The sequence below is a fragment of the Erithacus rubecula genome, assembly GCF_903797595.1.
Source record: "Erithacus rubecula genome assembly, chromosome: Z".
NCBI classification, from domain to species: Eukaryota; Metazoa; Chordata; class Aves; order Passeriformes; family Muscicapidae; genus Erithacus; species Erithacus rubecula.
Window position 1 is genome coordinate 9,907,123 of NC_136661.1, and position 19,332 is coordinate 9,926,454.

The 19,332-nt window shown below is 39.8% G+C and overlaps 1 protein-coding gene across 3 annotated transcripts in view; it reads left to right on the plus strand.

Annotated features, from left to right (window-relative positions):
* Positions 1 to 19,332, plus strand: part of IQGAP2 (IQ motif containing GTPase activating protein 2) — a 120,678-nt gene that overhangs the window by 62,491 nt on the left and 38,855 nt on the right. The window contains exons 3-13 of one of the 3 annotated variants that reach the window (XM_079330069.1): positions 406 to 562; positions 1,644 to 1,721; positions 3,400 to 3,476; positions 7,838 to 7,905; positions 8,264 to 8,377; positions 12,552 to 12,730; positions 13,309 to 13,396; positions 13,959 to 14,122; positions 14,608 to 14,695; positions 17,075 to 17,238; positions 17,773 to 17,933. In XM_079330069.1, coding sequence (XP_079186195.1) covers positions 406 to 562; positions 1,644 to 1,721; positions 3,400 to 3,476; positions 7,838 to 7,905; positions 8,264 to 8,377; positions 12,552 to 12,730; positions 13,309 to 13,396; positions 13,959 to 14,122; positions 14,608 to 14,695; positions 17,075 to 17,238; positions 17,773 to 17,933 — 1,338 coding nt within the window. The remainder of the gene's footprint in view (positions 1 to 405; positions 563 to 1,643; positions 1,722 to 3,399; positions 3,477 to 7,837; positions 7,906 to 8,263; positions 8,378 to 12,551; positions 12,731 to 13,308; positions 13,397 to 13,958; positions 14,123 to 14,607; positions 14,696 to 17,074; positions 17,239 to 17,772; positions 17,934 to 19,332) is intronic. The other 2 variants (XM_079330070.1, XM_079330071.1) reach the window with 2 other exon arrangements.

Here is a 19,332-nt window from a genome sequence, read left to right on the forward strand (position 1 = left end):
CTGCTGTCCTTGATACTCATGAGCTCCAGCACTGGCATAGAAATCAGAGGATTTTTTAAATGCAAATGTCAATACTACATTACACTCCACGTTTTTTTCTAGTTCTCAGCTTAAATTACTGTTTATTCAAAAGCCTGGTACTGTTCAAAAGCTTTGAGTTAGACCCCTTGGGGTGTGAATACTTCAAAGCATGCTGTTTGCTCACTGGTGGGTTACAATCACAGATATGATCCCCATATCATTTTGATATGTCACATGAATGAATGTGAAAAATTTCTCCTTAGCCCTTGTCCTCCTCTGTTATAATAACATTGTGGTGGTGACATTTAAAGTATGATAGTTGTAGGCAAAAGCTGTAACTCATATTAAAACCCAAATAACAATGTTTCTCAAATGTCTCTGTAGATGGATGGAGGTCTGCTTGGACGAAGAGCTGCCCCCAACTACGGAACTGGAAGAAGGCTTAAGAAATGGTGTTTACCTTGCCAAGCTTGCAAAATTCTTTGCACCTAATGTGGTGTCAGACAAAAAGATCTATGATGTGGAGCAGGCACGCTACAAGGTAATAACTTTTTCAGTTCTCTCACCAGGATGACAAAACCCAGCAATGTTTGCCTTCCAGTTCCTAAAGATTCCCAAGCACGGCTGTATCTTTCTTTTAAGACTAGATGAAAGATGCACAGCTGTAAGAAGACTATATGATAAGTTAGAAATATTCAACCCTTAGAAAAAATGTTTTGGTCTTGCTTCAAGTTTTTAAAGCTGTACAAATTACATTTCTGGCTCCGAGGAGAACGAGCTTTGAAACTTATAAAGTTATTTTTCATTAGGAATTGAAGCCAAAAGCAATTTGATAACTACTTCAAGCTTTCTTAATTTTGTATGGAAGCATATTTGAAATTCACTTCATTAGATTTCTTTAACAGCAAGAAGAAAAAAGCAAGCTACTAATGAGGGAGTTTAACTTGTTCTCTGTGCAGGTCCAAGAACCTCAATAATACAGATACATATACAGTCATACACAGTAGCCTTGCTATGCAATGCACTATCTCAACATATAGAGGAGCAGGAAAAAAACTATGTTTAAGAGTTCTGTTTACATGTTTCTCTTGAAAATCTCCAAAACTTGAGAGGTTCCTTCTTCCCTTTACCCTAAGAGATAACATTGAAAATAAAAGAAAAAATACTTTCCTACTCTATTCTTATGCTGATGGCATAGACTTTAGGATGGGTCAGGTCAGGTATTCAAGTACAGCTGAAGAATTCCAAGACTTCCTTAGCTGTTCTTCATAGTAGTGCTCAGCAGTGTTACTGTGTCTGTGGTTTGGTTCCTTGTTTTTGACATCCAGCCTCTACTCCCAAAGAATACTGAAGGACAAATTTCTACTTTAATCACAGTCTGCCCTGGTGGATACAAATCTGGCTTATGTAATGTGAAAGAATGAGCTGGACTCAGTGTGGAGCTGTGGATGTGTTAGGATGCTTCATTAGCAAAATTGAAGCTGTTACACTTTGGTCTATGGATTCAAATAAGGAAAAATTCTGAACTCAACTTCAGGAGATAAAACTGGGAAACAACAGGAGGATCAATAAGCAGAGAATTTACTTAATGTGACTTTCACAATCTTCTGTGTTTCCAATAGAGATCTGGCCTTCATTTTCGGCACACTGACAACACTGTGCAGTGGTTAAGGGCAATGGAGTCCATTGGTCTGCCTAAGGTAAGCCTTTAAATTTCAGCAAAGAAAGTGGCTCAGATCATTGGCTCACTGAGATCCCCCTTCATCTGCTTGAGCATAAACAGTTCCTTACAGTAAGTCTACAGGGAAGGGATAATTTAAAAAAAATCTGAGAAGGTAATGTGGAAAGCAGTGGGAGTGTCAGTCCCGTGTTGCTGCTGCTGGTGTGTGTGGGCTGAGGCAGGGACACTAGCTACCTCAAGCACTTGGTGTTTTACTGCTGATGCAGTCTCTGGGGGGGGGGGGCTGGAAGGAGTGTTCTTTAAAACAGAAAACTTAAATATTTGCTTCCTTCAGGTTATCTCTTCACATTGTGCCTCTTGCTGCCTCTTCCTCTTACTGTACACCCCAGTTTCTCTGCCTCTACCCTGTTTCCAGACTGTTCTTGCACCCTTCAGTGCATCTGCGTGACTGTGCTGCTGCTCTTCTTCCACCAGCTGCTTTCTTGGGTCACCTCTTATATTTACCTTCCTCCTTGAGGGTCTTCGCTTGTCATCTCCCCCCTCTGCTGCTGTTTCTGGGCACCAGTGAGTCTCATTTGGATGAAAATCCTTTAACAAAGGGCTGTGTGCAAACACCTACGCTGCTTGTTTGTGCCTTCTGGCAGCCACACACAGGCTGAGGTGAGCAGCTCCCCACCCCAGGCGCCTGTGTGCACTGTGGTCAGGCACATGGGGATGCTTAGGCTGGAAGGGCTGAATGGACTAATGGCCAGCTACTGCAGGCAAAATCACTGCAGGTGCCTGCAACCAGAAAAGGGCACTCATGACTGCCATCAGAAATGCCAGAGGTGGGAAGGGGTCTTGCCCTTTCCAGGTCAGGCCTTTTTTTCCAGTTGAGTCCTTTAGCCCTCTGTCAGCTGGCTGATTTCCACCCTGCCATCCATCCTCTGAAAGACTGTGTCACAGAGGATGGTCATGGCCTAAAGCTTTCCCAATTCTCTCTCACAAAGCTGTTTTGAGCAAATGATGAAGAGAGCTCTGTGCTTCTGACTTACTCAGTCTGGTCCTATTAACCATGGGACAGTGCAGCCCCGAGTGACCAGCCTGGGCTGCAAGCATGCTGCCAACTCTCACGGTTAACTAAGTCTTTTTATTGTATTTTTGTGGAGAAACAGTGTTTAGTGACTGGGACTAAAGCCAGGAACAAATTACTGGTAGAACCAGAACTGGAACTTATGATGTGACTTCTTGGCTAAATTGCTTAATATTCCTCTCTCTAAATATCTTTCTTTGTAAATGATGCATTCAAAAAGTTAGGGGTGCTGGCAATTAGAATTATGCATTTTTAAACCATACTTGATAGGTTTGGTTTGTAATGAGGCTTTGCAAATTTTAACTGCATTCCAGGTTTTGGGCGTCTGTAGAGGACAAGCACTACTGACTGAGCTCATGCCAAAGGACATTTTCTAAAAATCTTATTGAAATGCTGCCTGCTTATCTTCCTTTTCTCCCCTCTTATTAAGTAGCTTTTATGCTTTATTAAGCTCTTCTTTATGAAAACTACTGATAAAGTTAAAATAACATCAGAAGAAACATGACGCATAGCTGGATAAAAGTAACAGCTGAAATTCTGTAAATTTAAGGTATGGTTCTGCAGAGTAAACATTTCTTCTCAGTAATAAGTCTTCCCATTTAACTGTGTGCTTTTTGCTTTTTAGATCTTCTATCCAGAGACTACGGATGTCTATGACAGGAAAAACATCCCTAGGATGATATACTGCATTCATGCTCTAAGGTAACTGCTGACAGGAGTAAAAGTTATACTAACTGCCAAAGTTAAGAGTGTAAGTCTTGAAATGGTTTTAGAACAACCAATAAATCAAAATCTGTCTGAATTTATAAGTTCATTAGTTTCAAGTTGGAGACAAAATTGAACTTTGTCAGGTCTATTGGCCAACTAGTTCTCAAAATAGAAATTAAGGACTACTGGATTTAGCACACAAATCCCTCTCTCAATAGTACAGCCTCTTGCAAAATGAGCATACAGTTTCAAAATACATACTTCAACAGAAATCAAACAAATTAACAGCAACTTAGCAAAACCTTAGTACAATCATGGAACAATCATGCTGATCAGAGAGAAGATAATGATGAACTGACATCTTTCTGTCCCAAAACTAAAGCTACTAATTACTGTATTCTGTGATAATTAATGTAAAAAAAGATACATTCTCAAATATTTCAAAATTCTGACCAAACTGACATTTAATGTAAAGTCAGAGAGGCTTTGACTACACCATTGAAAGTAGCAATTAAAATTTTTCCATGTTCTGCCTTAAGAACTTTCTTGATGTTTAGCACAAAAACATCTGCCCTGTGCTGTCCCTGATGTGAGCGACAGCGTTGTTGGCAGACAGCTCCACCCTCCTGTGGCTCTTCTACTTCATTTCCTGCACACAGAGACCTTTCCCTTTCAATATTTTTTGGCATTAATCTTTCAGAGAGCATAATTAACTTGCACCCCAAACTTTCTTCTCTGTTTTTTATGGTGTTCAAAGACACATCAGCTGCTCCAGGGCTATCAGACAGGGACTATTCAACACGTGCTTTATTGAAACTTTTGTTTGGCTAATCCTTGAAATTATGTGCCCAGTCTTGCATTCTGGGATGTGCACTCACTCCCAATAAACAGGATTTACCACTAAAGTTCACTGTATTTGCTTAACACGCCAGGTGTTCATAGTTGACAGCTCAGTATATTTTTGCCATCCTTGTCAAGAGTTGCCCTTGAAATTATTGTACATAGTGTAATATTAACTGGAAAGTGACACCAGGACTATCTGAGGGTTGTTCTTGCCTGTAACTTAGTAGTGCAGTCTGTTCTGACAGCAAGTGTCTTGTGTAAGCTTGAAGTGATTTCCTGAAGAGGGCTATGACTTTAATCAGGTCAGGCTGAGTGAGTGGGCTGTGTGCCCCCCACCCAGCTATGTTATGGGCCAGCTCAAACATTTTGCAGGAGGTGCAAGAACACTTTAATTTTTTCTAATGTTTGCTCCCTCTTGTATATAGGACATTATTAAATGTGGATTTGAATCCATCATGTATCTTCTTAATATCTGCCTTATCATTGCAATGGCAATAATTCTTGTCCTGAACTGAGAATTACAGTGGATGAACCTGTGGTAGAAATTTTCCTTTCTCCATCTTGGCAGGCCTCAGGATTTATGCAGTACTAAATTAGTCTGTGTTGTCTCAGCTTTCACTTCCAAGTTTGTCCTGTTTAAATTACTTTTTCTCGATGCATATCAACACAAAGCTCTAACTCTGTACCTCTGTACTTAATATGTTTTTGGGGTTTTTTTAGTGCAATTATTTTAGAAATGGTCTTTATATCAAATGTGTCATGCCACACTGAAGGGGAATAGTCCTGGAGTGCTTTTGTTTATGATGCTTTCCCATGAGACTGTAGTCCTCTGTGCCTGTACAGGATATAAGAATAGAAGAAACAGTGATTGAGCTTTATTTATTTCCATACATCTCCTAAAATGCATGCTGGAAGTCTTTCACTGAGATCTTTCAAATGGAATTTCAATCTCAGTGTTGAATGGCACACAAGCTACATTGAAAGCTGTTTGGGAAATAATAGAATTAAGCACAGGGCACTTTGCCTGGCCAGCAGGGCTCCCAGGCACTAGAGGAATGCTGAGCTGTATCTGCAACATATATTTGATGTCTGAAATCATATCATTTTGCAGGGAAAGTCGTTGGCTGTTTATTGTTTTGCTGATCTTCTGCTGCTAGAAGGCCTAAAGATAGATGGGTCCTCTAAACATTGGTTTAAATACAGTTTTAGGGTATGTCTTGATTCAAGTCTCAAATTAAGACCATTGCACTTAAAGCATCAAATACACTTAAAGCTGTCAAATGCAGCACTGCTCTGGCCAGGAAGGAGCAACTTAGCAAACAATATCTTGTTATACTCCTGTTGAATGTAATTACCTTTTGCTTTTTTTGCTGAAATACCAATACTTAAAGTATTGACTGGGACAAAGGCCAGGAGGAAATTAGGGGTGGAACCAGAACTGGAACTTCTGGTTCCAGCCTGAAAAATACAAAGGCATAGATTCTATTACTTGCACCATTTTTTTTAATGAAAGAAGATTTGGGGTTTTGTACTAAATGAGGTTATGAGCAGCTTCATTGAAATTAAGATGCTGACAATTATTCTTTTTTATAAATAGCGGTTCTTTTCCCTGAAAAATTTAGTTTTCAAATTATCTTTGCAAGAAGATCATTGCTGTATCCTAGACAAAATATCCTTCTTGAAGCTGAACAGCTTCAAGATATTTTTTTCCTAGGAAGCAGCAGAATAACAAGCATGCTGTAAAAGAAAAAACATGCTGCTACCAGATCTGTTTTTCACAGCATGTTATACACAAGCTAAGCACAAAAAATGACCTGGGAATATCTGCCTAATATGAGATGCAGTTCTATGTGGCTGATGCCTTCTATTGAAAGGAGTTTCACCTAGGAACTGTTCTTTCTCCTTTGTTTTTCACATGCTCCTGGTGCCTTGAATTCAGTTTTCATAACTATTAAGCAAGCTGTTTCAAGTGAAATTATATGTTAACTCAGAGAGGTGTCTTTGTGTTCTCTGTAAGACTCAAAGAACATTTTCAGCACCATCTGGTGGCTGGTAAGTTTATCCAAACAGAGGAGTATAGGAAATACCACACATGGTGCAACATCCTTCTGGAAGTGCTGAGCAGCAAAAAAATATTCTTTAGTGTTCATAGCACTCTTTCTTCTTGAATCTTTCTATTGGGGCAACCCAAAAAAGAGTCAGCAGTCAGCTGCTGATTTCCATAACTGTTTGTATGACACCCAGAATTTCAGACAGGATTGTGTCCCTGCCTCAAACTTGGAGCAAAATCTCTTTTTACCCAGAACGACTGGAAGGCAGACCAGGGTAACAGGAACCTGGTTCATTACGATATAGTCTGGTAAACTCTGTGTGCTTTTTTCCCCTGCAAAAAAAGCTAATTTGCATTTTAGATAAGTTTGAAATATAAGAATAGCATCAGCAATGATTTTGAGAGGCTGTAAAGCCATGTTGACCTACCTGAGATTTTGTTGTGTTCAACCAGATGGGGGCAGGACAGAGGAGTAGTTGAGGCAGCATGGGAGATAAATGCTGATTCCTCATGCCCCTAAATACATACATCAGCTACAAATACAGGCTTTGAGATCTCCTCCCATAATTTGCTACTAGCAAAAAAATCTCCTCTACAACAAAACACCAAAGCACATCTGCAATGAATGATGTTGGGGTGAAGTAAGTTTGAAAAGACGTGGAAAACAATCCTTTTGGAGAAATGTGTTATTTAAGTATTGTTTTTAAAACTTATCTTTTTTGATTCTTTCTTGCTTAACTCACTTGTTTATTGAATTTCACTCATAAATTATAGAAACATCAGTCTTTTGCTGATAAATACATGCCTTGTGTTTGGAAGCTACTGAGAAAATATATGTATATTCAGCTGTTTTCTTTCAGATAGCACCCCAGAGCTCTAGGAATGAGTGAAGGTATTTTTCATGCTATATGGGGAAAAAAAAAAAAAGTATTAGTTATTGGATAGTACATTAAAACAACTTTCTTTATTTCTCCAAGAGTAAAGTAGGCAATGACACAAATATTTAGAGATGCTGTTGGATGGACTTACAGATTCTTGTTCCTCTTCCCCTAGTCAGAAGCATGTTAGTGATTTATGTGCTCTTTTAGTATGGGATGTAATTAATGCAAATCAAACCAGAACATAGATCCCAAGATAGAAGGTGTCCAGGTGTCCTCAAATTCTTTCAGATCTTGGTTTTCTCCAGTACTAGTTTCTGTATTTCTTTACCTATCTTTCACTTGTTTATACATCCCCTGTGACCTGAGATACAGTGACAGTGCCTCTTTCTTAGAGATGCTTCTTGGAAAAAAACAGATTTTCTTTAAGACAAAAATACAGCACAAAGAAAATTGTAGTATCAATTTATTCTGTATTGGCACACTTAAGTCAAAGGTTACAAGATAAACTTCATGAAAGTGTTTTTCTCTTGTACAGAAAGCAAACATGCAGAACTTTAAAGCCTGATTTTTCTTCTTTGCAGTTTATATCTCTTCAAACTAGGACTAGCTCCACAGATCCAGGACCTTCTGGGGAAAGTAGACTTCACAGGTAAAAAGATGCTCATCTAATCATATGTTAGATGGGTTTTTTGCACTGCAAATCTGCTAGCATTGTACATATTTAATAAATTATTACAGCCTCTCTGCTCTGACATTGTTACAAACACTGTTACAAATTAAACAGATGGGAGGCGGCTGTTTCCACTGATTGTGGCCTCAGAAGGGCAGGAGGGCTCAGTTTTCATTGAATACTTCACATAGCTTAGAGTCCTTCAAAACGGAGAGGAAAACTGCTCAGAAGCCCTTTCAGAGGCATTTTTGTAGTATGGTTATTCAGAGTAAAGTTGTCATGATTTTGTTCTGATAATATTTCCTTTTTTTTTTTTTTCTTTTTTTGGTCTGGACAGAGGAAGAAATCAGCAACATGAGAAAGGAATTAGAGAAATATGGCATACAGATGCCATCTTTTAGTAAAATTGGTGGGATTCTGGCCAGTGAATTATCAGTGGACGAAGCTGCCTGTAAGTGTGACTCTTGGTCTGTTCTCTACAAAATGCTTTGATACAATGCTAACAAAATATATTCTGTGTTCTCATTCACTTAGTTTGCCACCTCTTAAGAACTAGAAAGAAAGACAAACAAGTTTTTGCTATCACACTGCTTCCTTGTTACAAGGCCTCTTTAAAATTTGCAGTCTGTTTTTTGGTATCTCCACTGACCCATAGCAAGTGCTATCAGAAACAAAGATTTCTCACAATATTTTGAATGGGTTTAATGTTTTGGTAGGTAGTGTCCTCTGGAATAATGACTTGACCTCTGTGCATGCCTCTGCACAATGTACAATGAATACACCCATGGGAACATGGTATCTTCTCTGCCCCTCCCTTTTTTTTTTTTTTTTTTTCCTTTTCCAGTTTTCCTAAAACACCTAGGCAGGTTGCTGTGAGGACAAGTCATTGTTCCAGACAGACAACTCTCTCCCATATGGTGTTATATGTTTGGAACTTTCCTCCATGGGTAGCTTTCAATCTGTCTGCCCACTGGCATGTTTCTGCATGGTGGAACCCTGCTGGAGAGCAATCCTGCTGCACAATTCAGGTTCTTTTGAGTCTGTCTTGAACAGCTTCCATTCAAAAACAGAGTTCAATGTTTTTTCTGCTGCTCATGACTACTCATGTGTAAGTCTGTGTCCTTTTCTCTATATTGCTTCTCTTTTTTTTGTGAAATGAAGTGACATATTATCCAAAAAAATTGCTTTAATTTAAATGATTTGAAATCAAGTGTAGAGGGATTCAATAGAAGGATTGTCTTTGCTACTTTATTCAACCTTGCAAAGTGGCAAGCTGATTCATTATATTACTAGTGTGTTGATATTTTCAAAGCCTAACTTAATATATGCTTGATGTTTATTTGCATTGTCTGTGTTGCGTATTTTGAAGCCTGCCTAATTTGTGCATGCTTCACCAAAGCTAGTGCTTAATTTACTGCCTTTTTAAGTGGCAGGAGTTTTTTAGCAGATTTTCAGATATTTAGTGTCTACCAAGCACTTTTTCAGGGAGCTTCCTCCCCTGAGGATGAAAGGGCTCAAACATCCTTCACTGAAAGCCTTATTATAGTGTATAGGGCTTCCTTTAACTTCTGAAGTGTTTTCAGTGTTAGAAGAGCAGGGTTTCCTGGTGCTGGTTCTTTTCCTCTGAGCAAGGGCTGTGCTGTAGATAGCATGCTCTGCCCCATGGCAGGAAACATCTGCTGTGGGAGCCCTCACACACTAGCAAGGCTGGATAATGAAGATCCTGCCAAAGGAAGGGGGTCTACCATCCTTCTTCCTAAGTGGAGTACACAAAAGGAGATAGGAAAGTGAAACAACTGCTGATGACTCCTATTCTGCTATCAGCAATGGTATGGATCAGCATGGAAAGAATAAGTTGACGTGCTTTCACAGAAAGCTTATTCTGCAGGGAAACCTCTCTTTTGTTCCCTACTTACAGCCTGCTCTTTCAAGTCCAGTCAGGCTTCTCACTGTTTCTCTTGGTAGGTGGGTTGACATCTACCAATATCTGTTAGGTTCAAGATTAGGAGAGAATCAATCTTTTGACTGCTTTTTGCTAACTTCATTTAGGTTAGTGAAGCCTCTAACACAACTGTGGAGGAGATAACATCCTTCCTATGTGTTCTGTTCTATGAGGTTGTACGGATCATATACGTGTCTAAGAGCAGCTGTCTTAGTCCCTTAGAGTGGACATGGATGTACACAGAAACAGAGAACGCCTCAAGTAGGAAGGGATTCATATGGACATTTGAGTCCAAATTTCTGGTCCTCACAGGATTACCTAGACTTAACCATACAGCTAAGAATATTGTCCAGGTGCTCCTTGAATTCTGTCTGGTTTGATACTGTGACCATTTCCCTGGGCAGCCTGTTCCAGTAAATTACCACCCTCCCAATGAAAAAGCTTTTCCTCATGTTCAATGTGAACTTTGTCTTTTCGCAAAGCTTAATGAGAAATTAAACCAGTGTGCTTCTCTCCTCCACCATGCTAGCTGCTTGTATTGCCCATCTCTGCTGTGCTGAGCTGGAGTGCAACAGTTCTAGAACAACTTTTTGGCATGAACTCAGTGCTAAGCAATGGATTATCCACCCTCAGCTATACAAGTTCCAGTAGGTGCCATATGTGAGGGAGTATAGCTTCACTTCATCCTTCATTTACTCCTGCTGAGTGTTCAGGAATATGATCTTTAGTCTGACTTCCCTAAATTTGTACACTCTTTTTCCTAAAACCTCACATTTGAAGCATCTTTGCTTTCTTTCATGAAATGAGAGAAACTGAAGTCTTTCAGACTCAGATATTTAGACCTTCAGTTAAACTTAATCCAAATAACCTCTTTTTACTGCATGCTTTCCTCCACTTCAGCAGAACCATGCAGGGTCAAGTAGAACGTAATATTGGCAAAGTAAGGAAAGATGGTCACTGTGTTTTCCCTTTGCACATCTCCTTGGTGGCATGAAAGTAAATCCTAGGCAAGCTGCTGAGATGACAAATGGGGAGCTGCAATGTTCCTTCTTTGGGATATGATCTAGATACACATTTGTCAGGAATTTTACATTTTGTTTATTAAAGTTTGCAAAATACTTGAGACTAATGTGCTACCAGACAATCATTGGGGTCTCTTTGTGGCATGAAGGTCCAGACAAAGTGCAGCTCTAATGCAAGTCCTTCATCTAAACTGATCTTAGAGCCAAATGTGGTCAGGGTGCAACTGGGAGGGGTGTGTTAGGTACTACTCTACACCTAATTCAGCTATAAGTGGTTTTGAATTTGTACACTCACACAAATTTACTCTGTGAAAAACCATGAGCTTTTGTGGCTCTTAAATTCTTGGAGTCAACCATTTGTTTCATAGATTAAGTTCTCTTTTTTTCTCAAAGCAAAGGCTTAACACTTAAGCTGATCAATGGCTGGTGAGTCCTATGGCACTCTTTTCCCTTTTTTCTGTGTAGAAACATTTTGAGGACCCTGCAAAGCCTGCAGGGTGTTTTTTGCCTCACTTTTAAGTCTGCTGTCTTGTGGCTTTGCAGGTGACAGGAGAAGAGACCATTACATCAGTGTGTCTCATGTGCCTAGGGGTTCATGGAGATCTTGATGTGAAAAGAAACATCTCAGGGAGGCTTAAATGTGACGTCCCTGGGGGCAGAGGAGAGGTCTTAAATGTGTTTTTCCAAGGACAAGTTTAATGGAGCTTCAGTTTCCTCATTCTTGTGCAGCATCTCTCATATATACTCAGTTAAGACAGTACTTTTATATGGACACGAACACAGAGCTTTAGGGTAAAACCTATCAAAAATACTTTCAATTCCTACATGCAATTGCCTTCTAAGTAAAATAGGACTTGAATGATAAAATGCAATTCATGTTTTATTTTCTGTCAGTAAAATATTAACTGTGTCATGGTTTAACCCCAGGCAGCAGCCAAGCCTCACACAGCCCCTCACTCACTTCCCAACCAACAAGATCAGAAGGGCAAAAGCTGGAGAACTCATGGGTTGAGAAAAAGACACTTTAATAGAGAAAACAAAGGCTGTGCACACAAGCAAAACAAACCCAGGATTTAATTCAGTGCTTCCCATGAGCAGGCAGGTGTTCAGCCATCCCCTGGACAGTCAAGCCCCATCACATATGATTGTGGCTTGGGAAGACACACTCCATCACTCCAAATATCCCTCTCTTCCTTTTTTCCCCACTTTATACACTGAGCTTGGTGCCACATGGTCTGGAACATCCCCTTGGTCAGTTTGGGTCCCCTGTCCTGGCTCTGTCTCCTCTGAACCTGCCAGTCCCCTCACCAGTGTGGCTGCACCAAAGCAGAAAAGGCCTTGGCTCTGTGCAAGCCCTGCTCAGCAATAACAAAAACATTTCTGTATTATCAACCCTGTGTTCAGCACAAATCCAAAACACAGCCCCATGCCAGACACTGAGAAGAAGTTTTGTCTGGGGGGGGTGAACATGGAACAGACTGCTATGTGCTACCTTTGAGTAAATACAGAGTTCTGCAGTCTAGAGGAAGCAGGGAGTGGAATGTTCAAATCTGTGAATTATTGAACATAAATCCGACGCTCCTTTCAAATAAATCAGAAGAAACAGCTACAACTTTGACTTTTTTGCTTCCTGAAGTTTAGGACTATGCTTTCAATTCTAGTGCACGCAGCTGTAATAGCAATCAACGAGGCTGTGGAGAAGGGAATAGCCGAGCAAACCATTGTGACTCTGAGGAACCCAAATGCAATGTTGCTCAACGTGGATGATGAACTGGCACAGGACTACCAAAATGAGCTCTTTGATGCTAAGAGGAAGAAAGAATCAAATGCAAGACTCAAGGTAGTGGTGTTTTATTTGTACTCATGGTACATGTGTTTCTTCATGCTTCTTGTCATGCTATAGCATTATTGTTTTAAAAATTAATGTAATTTTTAAAATCAGTACAATCAGGAGGAATGTCCCACTTTTAAGATAACTAAGAGAAATTATGGTAATGCAACAAGCTAGAAGCCAATTTTATAAGAATATGGTAACTATGAGAATGATGCAACTTAACTGTGCCCGAAGACAAAATATACCAGAGGACTCAATAGTAAAAAAGACTTGTTTTCTTCTATTAATTGCTTTAGAAAAAACAAATTTACTGCTTAAAAAGTTGTAAATACAATAATACCCTTTTTTGAGTATAATAACCTCTGCCACAGATATTTAATGTGAAGTTATTTGCTGTGTTCTTTTACATGAGAGCTAATGGTCTCTACGACAAAGTGCTAATTTCCTCAGTTCACTTAGTCAACAAATTCCTTTACAAATACCTTCAGTAAATATTTCAGCTGATGCAGTTTTAATGACTTTGACTAACAGCTTTTCTCTCTGCAAACAGTTTTGTGTGAACTAGCAACATTTTGTTTTCTTAGAATGGCACAATTTCTGATGAAGAGAGAGATGTCTACGAGGAGTTGCTGACACAAGCTGAGATTCAAGGCAATATCAATAAAATAAACAGTAAGCTATTCTGGATCCACGTGGGAGTATGCACACAATACGTGATCTCCAGATTCCAGCTGAACACAACTTGAGTCCACCTGAACAAACAAAATATTTCTATAGAAACTTGTAAAATATGCACAAGTGGCTAATGTCTGTTTTTGTCATGCTATTCCTTCTCTACTAATCTTTGGGGTGGGGGGGGGGGGGCGAGCTAATTTCTGTTTGTGGTTTTTGCTGCAGGGATTCCTCAGTTCAGAATCAAATCATTTATTGCCTGCTCTGTTTCTTCATGTTCTTTTTGTGTGTGCAAAATACTGTAAATTTTGACCCCCTCTTCTATATAGACCCAAAATTAATTCATAAACTTGTGCTTAGCTGTGGTAGAGCTGCTTCCACACAGGCTCGCACAGAGCCAGAGACTCCCTTTGTAGGACTGGACAAGAAAGAGGTAATTCTCTGCTAGAAAAAGTCTGCCACCCTAGCTGGCTTTTACAAAAAGTGAGATGCTGACAGCAGTGGACATTTTTCCCCCCATGAAAGCCGTATTTGCTGTTTATAGGCGTTGTTCTCATTTCAGTTCACGTAGCTTTAGTCCAAGTGAATGAGGCTATTGACCAGCAAGATGAGGGGGCACTGATGGCAGGTTTGAACCGCCCTGCTCTGAGCCTGCTTGACGTTCTGCCGCAAAATTCCTCATGGTACCTGTTGCAATTGTGTGATTCTAAAGAACAGAAAATGCAGGTAATTGAATTGAACAGGTACTGCTTGTCAGTTTTTTAGCTGGTTTTAATCCAGAGAGAAATGGTCTTTACTCTGCCTTTCAGCATCATTTATGAAAAGTTTTATATATATTTGAGAATAATTTATGTACTAATCAACACCAAAAAGCTGCATTGGCTCTTAAGAGCATGATATCCTTGTGAGTACTTGCTAAGATATTAGAAGAAAATTTAACATATAACATGCAGCCCCTAATATTTTGTTTTGAAAATGAGTTATAAATTGAGTATAAATAAAAGTGGTACTGAATCATTAGTGTTAAATTAAAGTGTGAGAAAATATATTATTTTAAGTAAGATGAAAATGACAGGAAAAGATTAATGATGTGTTTACTGAGCCTTGTGTTTGATGCACAGGTGATAGTACCAGTGTACCATCACCAGACTTTATCCCTTATCTCCCATCAAACAAAAACATAATTAAACCTTGTTTTTCTGATCTGTTAGATAGCAGGCATTCCAAATATGCTCGACAAAAGTGAAATACAGAAAGAAGTTAGTGTTGCCAATGCGGAAGCTGAGGCTCACAAGCTTAGTGAGTAACTTTTTTAATACTCTTTACCATCCCCTTGTAATTATTGTTAAGATAATCGAGTAGACCATTCTTGCACATAAACAAGGCTTCTCCATCTGAAGCCATATGTGTTGCATTTTGCTCTCATAATCTTTCTTCTCAGTGTCATAATTGCCAAGTCACCAATCTGTGCTGCATTGGATGGACTCTTATCGAGATAACTGATTTGAGCCACTGGCAAGCACAGTGGCAAAAAACTGAAAGCTTGATGACTGTAAGAAATATTGATCAGTGCAGTATTAATATTTACTTGGGAGCAGTGACCATACTTGTAGAGTTAAGATGGAGGAATATTTTGCCATCACACTGCAGGAAAACAATTATTCTCACTTTTAGACACACGTTATCTAAATCTAACCCATTCTCAGTCTGTTAAGAATACCACATGACACAAGTTATAGTTTGTAAAAAATATAGTTAAAGGGGATCTAAATTTGCAGTGCATGTGTTGCTGCTTTTGACTGGAAACTTCTTTGCTAGGAAGTTAACTTTTGGTTGATCTGCTGTCATTTCGTACTGCATCTGGGCATGGCTGTTTTGTCTTTGGTACTGTATTCAATGCTTTGAAATCCAGGCTGATTGCTTTTGTAATGTGCATAAAGGCTACCTTGTGAGGTCAGCTTATGTCAGAAGAAAAATTTGACTTTATACCTTAAATGTTAGCCTGTTTGAGATTGGTTAGCCATGGTGAGGAGTACTTTCTCTAAGAGTTGCCTCTTGATAAAGGAAAGGAGGAGGAAAACACGATATGTGAAAAGCATTAACAGCGATCTGGAGAGTAACTTAGATCTTATGTTTTGCTTAAGAAGAAAAACATAGTGGCTTTTGTTACAGGACCGTGAGTAATGTAAAATACGTTTTGTAATCTGCATGCTGGGTTTCAAAACTAGAAGTCAGTAGCTTGGTTGTTGGCTGCAGAACTAGCCTAGTCCATTTCTAAACCCTGGCTCCTTTCCTCTTTACTGTTTTCTTTTAAAAAAGCATGTCTGCATGCTGTAGCTGTGAGAGCCTGTCCTGGTTTCTAACTGTAGGAATAGCCAGTAGGGACAGTCCTCAGGGACAACGTGGCCTCTTATGACTACACTTCAGAGAAAATTAAATGAGAGGCAAGGGGCTTTTTTTAGGTGGGCCTAGCTAAAAGGTTTTCAAAGACTTTGTGTTGTATTATAAGCTCTGAGAGCTGCTGTGTACATGGACTGTGGATGGTGTCTTCTGAACAAGTAGTCTTGTCCCAGATTTGGGCAGTCAGTGGTAACTAAAAATGTTCCCTGGGTAACAGCACACAGTGCTTATCGATGGAAAGGGCATTTGCATAATTGCTCTTCTTCAACTGGCCACATGTGCTCTAACCTTCGAGGCTGCTTCCCTTTCTGCCAGGCCAGAGCAGTTCCTTGTACAGTGTGTTCCTGGGTGTGCCTGGCTTTCTTCAGAGACGGCTCTTCCAGGTGTGCAATTATGGTGGCAGTGACTAAGTTGAGGGATGTTGTAATGCTTCTTCAGCTGCCCAAATGGAAAGTGTTTTTCAGCATTTTTCTGACTTCAAACCACTGACAAAGTCAGTCCAGCAAAAAGCTAAGCAGGCAAGTTGTTCAGGTACTGAAAAGGTTTACTCTCGTACCCCTCCACTGTGGTCTGTTTAAATTAAAATCTGAGGTGTGGCAAAGGGATTCATTTCTAGATGGCAGTGCCTATAACAACTGATCTTCCACACTGGCAGAAAAACAAAAAGGTTTGGCATGCAGATGAAGTTCTAGAAACCATAGCATGTGATTTTCCTTCAGTTCAGCTACTGATTTTTCCGGCAGAAAATCCCACCCTTCTCATATATTTGGCTGATTTCCACTAGGCCTCTTGAAATACATACTAACAGTGTTGTTGGTACTTCAGGTACTGGCCTTTTAGCTATACCAGTTGGATGCTGCCAAAGGAGGAGGTGAGGGAGGAAAGGTGGTGCGGAAGGAAGGGAGCATTTGGGGTGAAGCAAGACTGAGGTGCTGGAGCCTACATACACAGCAGTACCTGCAGCAAACACACCCAGGAGGAGTTAGATCTTTCCCTGTGCTAGGGTGGGGTCATGTTGTTTTGTGTTACAGGTGCAATAAGCAGTCTCTCATTTTTAAAAGTCCATAAATTTTGAAGTCCTCCAGTCAATTGTTTGCTCAATACCTTTGAATTGAGACTGTTTTTGCAATATTCAGCAGTCATGTCATTTCACAAAAATGTTTTTTTCTTTTATGACAGCAAATTATATTCTTTGTAATAACCTAGTTGTCATCTACATGGCATGAAGAGCAAACAGCATATGAAAATTAATAAGCTTTTTTCCCTGCTGTTCTCTAGAACTTATAGCGGTTGACAATATCAATACAGCAATTCGTAACTGTGATCCTAGTAAAACACTGGTTGCACTGATGAAACCTGAGGCACAGCTGCCTGTTATTCACTCATTTGCTGCTGCTGTCTATCAGACTGAGCTGTTCAACCTCCAACAACAGAATGCTGTGGTAAGAGTGAAAAGCTTACAGCCTGCTCGTTGATGTTGTGTAGTCAGACCATGAAAGAGCACAAACATAGCATGTTGTTGTGTAAAATCAGACATAATTCTCTTGCCATGATGTTATGTATTGCATGAATCATTTTGGATGAAAAGGCAATATTTAATTGCAGAGTTTGTTTCATGCCACACTTCAATCTGGCTGAGCTCTTGTGTTACGACAAATCAACATTTTAAAATTGTTGCATGCTCTTAATGAGGACTAACTCTGGTTCATATATTGTGTAGAAAAGTAATCCCCTGTTAAGAGTAGGATCAGAAGAGATGAGATTGTGGGCAAAAGAAGGAAAGGCAGACTGGATGGGTCATAGAAGCCCACTGAGCTCCACCACCACTGATGTGTCAGTCTGGCATGCCTGTGACCAGGAACCTTTCCAGGCTTCTTAAACCAAGCCCATCTCCTTGATGGCGTCTAGAGTGTGTAACTCAAATTTGTTACACTGCTTATTTAGCTTCCTGACTGCAGTACATTATTGTCCTACAGAACTACCTGGCACATGATGAACTATCTATTGCAGTAGAAATGTTGTCAGCTGTTGTGCTGCTAAACCAGACCTTGGAAAATAAGGACATCCTAATGATAAAAAATCATCTCAGAGACCCATGCACTGGCTTCAATAATCTGGAAGAGGAAAACTTGCAACGGTAAAAGTTCATTTTGTCTTGTCTGGATGAGACTTGGCAAATTCTGAAAAAAATAAATAGGCTTTTTTTTGGGTGGGCTGTCCTGTGTTGTGGCTGTAAAGTTGCAAGATGAAGATCTGTGTTTTAAATTAATAAGGGAGAGTTGACAATTGCTGTACCAGTTGTATCTAAATACAAGAAATAGCACAGCCTTGAAGGCAGTAGATGTGTGAGTTGCAGAGATAAAACCCTCAGAAAGCAAACAAGAACATCTGATGAGAATTTTTGCAGATGCGAAAATGTGAAACAACTGTAGCTGGAAACTGTTAATCACTAACCACTGCAATTCTGAAAGATGATCTTTGGAATGAGATAGTGTTTAATGTCTTGGGGTCCAGGAGATCTCTTGACCCATGGCCAAGTCCTTTTTTTGCTTGCTAGAAAAGTGAATACAATGCTGTGGCATACACATATGTTCAACATTACATTATAGTTTTCACTTGGCTGCCTGCTTGCCCTGTCCCTTGTCTGACTTACCACAGATGTGCTGCTGCTGCAGTTGCTCTCTTGTCTATCAATAAAAAAATCAGGCCTCCAGTGTGCAAGGGAGAGCATGGGAATGTGGGCCAGTTCCTGTCTCTTGGTACAGGTGGTGGAAACCTCCACATGCTTCTGGAAGCAATAGTAGGAAAAGGGACCAAAGTAGCTGAAGATCTTCAGTAGGTTGTCTGGGGATGTGCACTGAGATTGGCCCTTGCTGAGTGTCTCAAAGCCAGAAGGAAGGCAGTCAGATTAGGAATAAGAAGCCAGTGTTTTGGTCAGAGAGAGAAGAATGACATAAAATGGAGAAAACTGATCTGCTACATCTCTGCTAATGTGAGGTGGTGCTTGTGAGCAAGAGAAGCAGCATTATAAATGTGCAGAAATGGCCCCAGAGTGTCCCAAGTGTGGCATTTCTGGTGGTGTTAGTGCCCAATCTTTAGATTACACTGTCAGTCAACACAGAGGAAACAGTAGGAATTAGCTGCACTGGACAAGTAAATAAAATTATGCCAGTATGTTAACTTGTGCTGCCAACCATATGTTGAATATTGCAGGAAGCTTTGACTTGCACAGTAAAGAAGAGATACAGTAGAACCAGAAAAACTTCATTCTGGGAGATGCTGTTCAATGGCTTTCTATCAGAAGAGATGGGCTTATTGGGAATGTGTTTTCTGGAAGAGAGGATTTAAGGGAACTATGGCATAGGGAAAATATGTCATAGGTCTCCAAAACTCTGCATGTTGTGGAGAAGGTTAATAGAATCAGTTATTAGCCTCTAATAGCTCAAGTTGTTTGGGAATTTTTGAGAATTTAATAAAGAAAATTTTGGATCCTATTTTTTTTTTTAAAGCTGTCATCTAACAAAACACATAGTGGG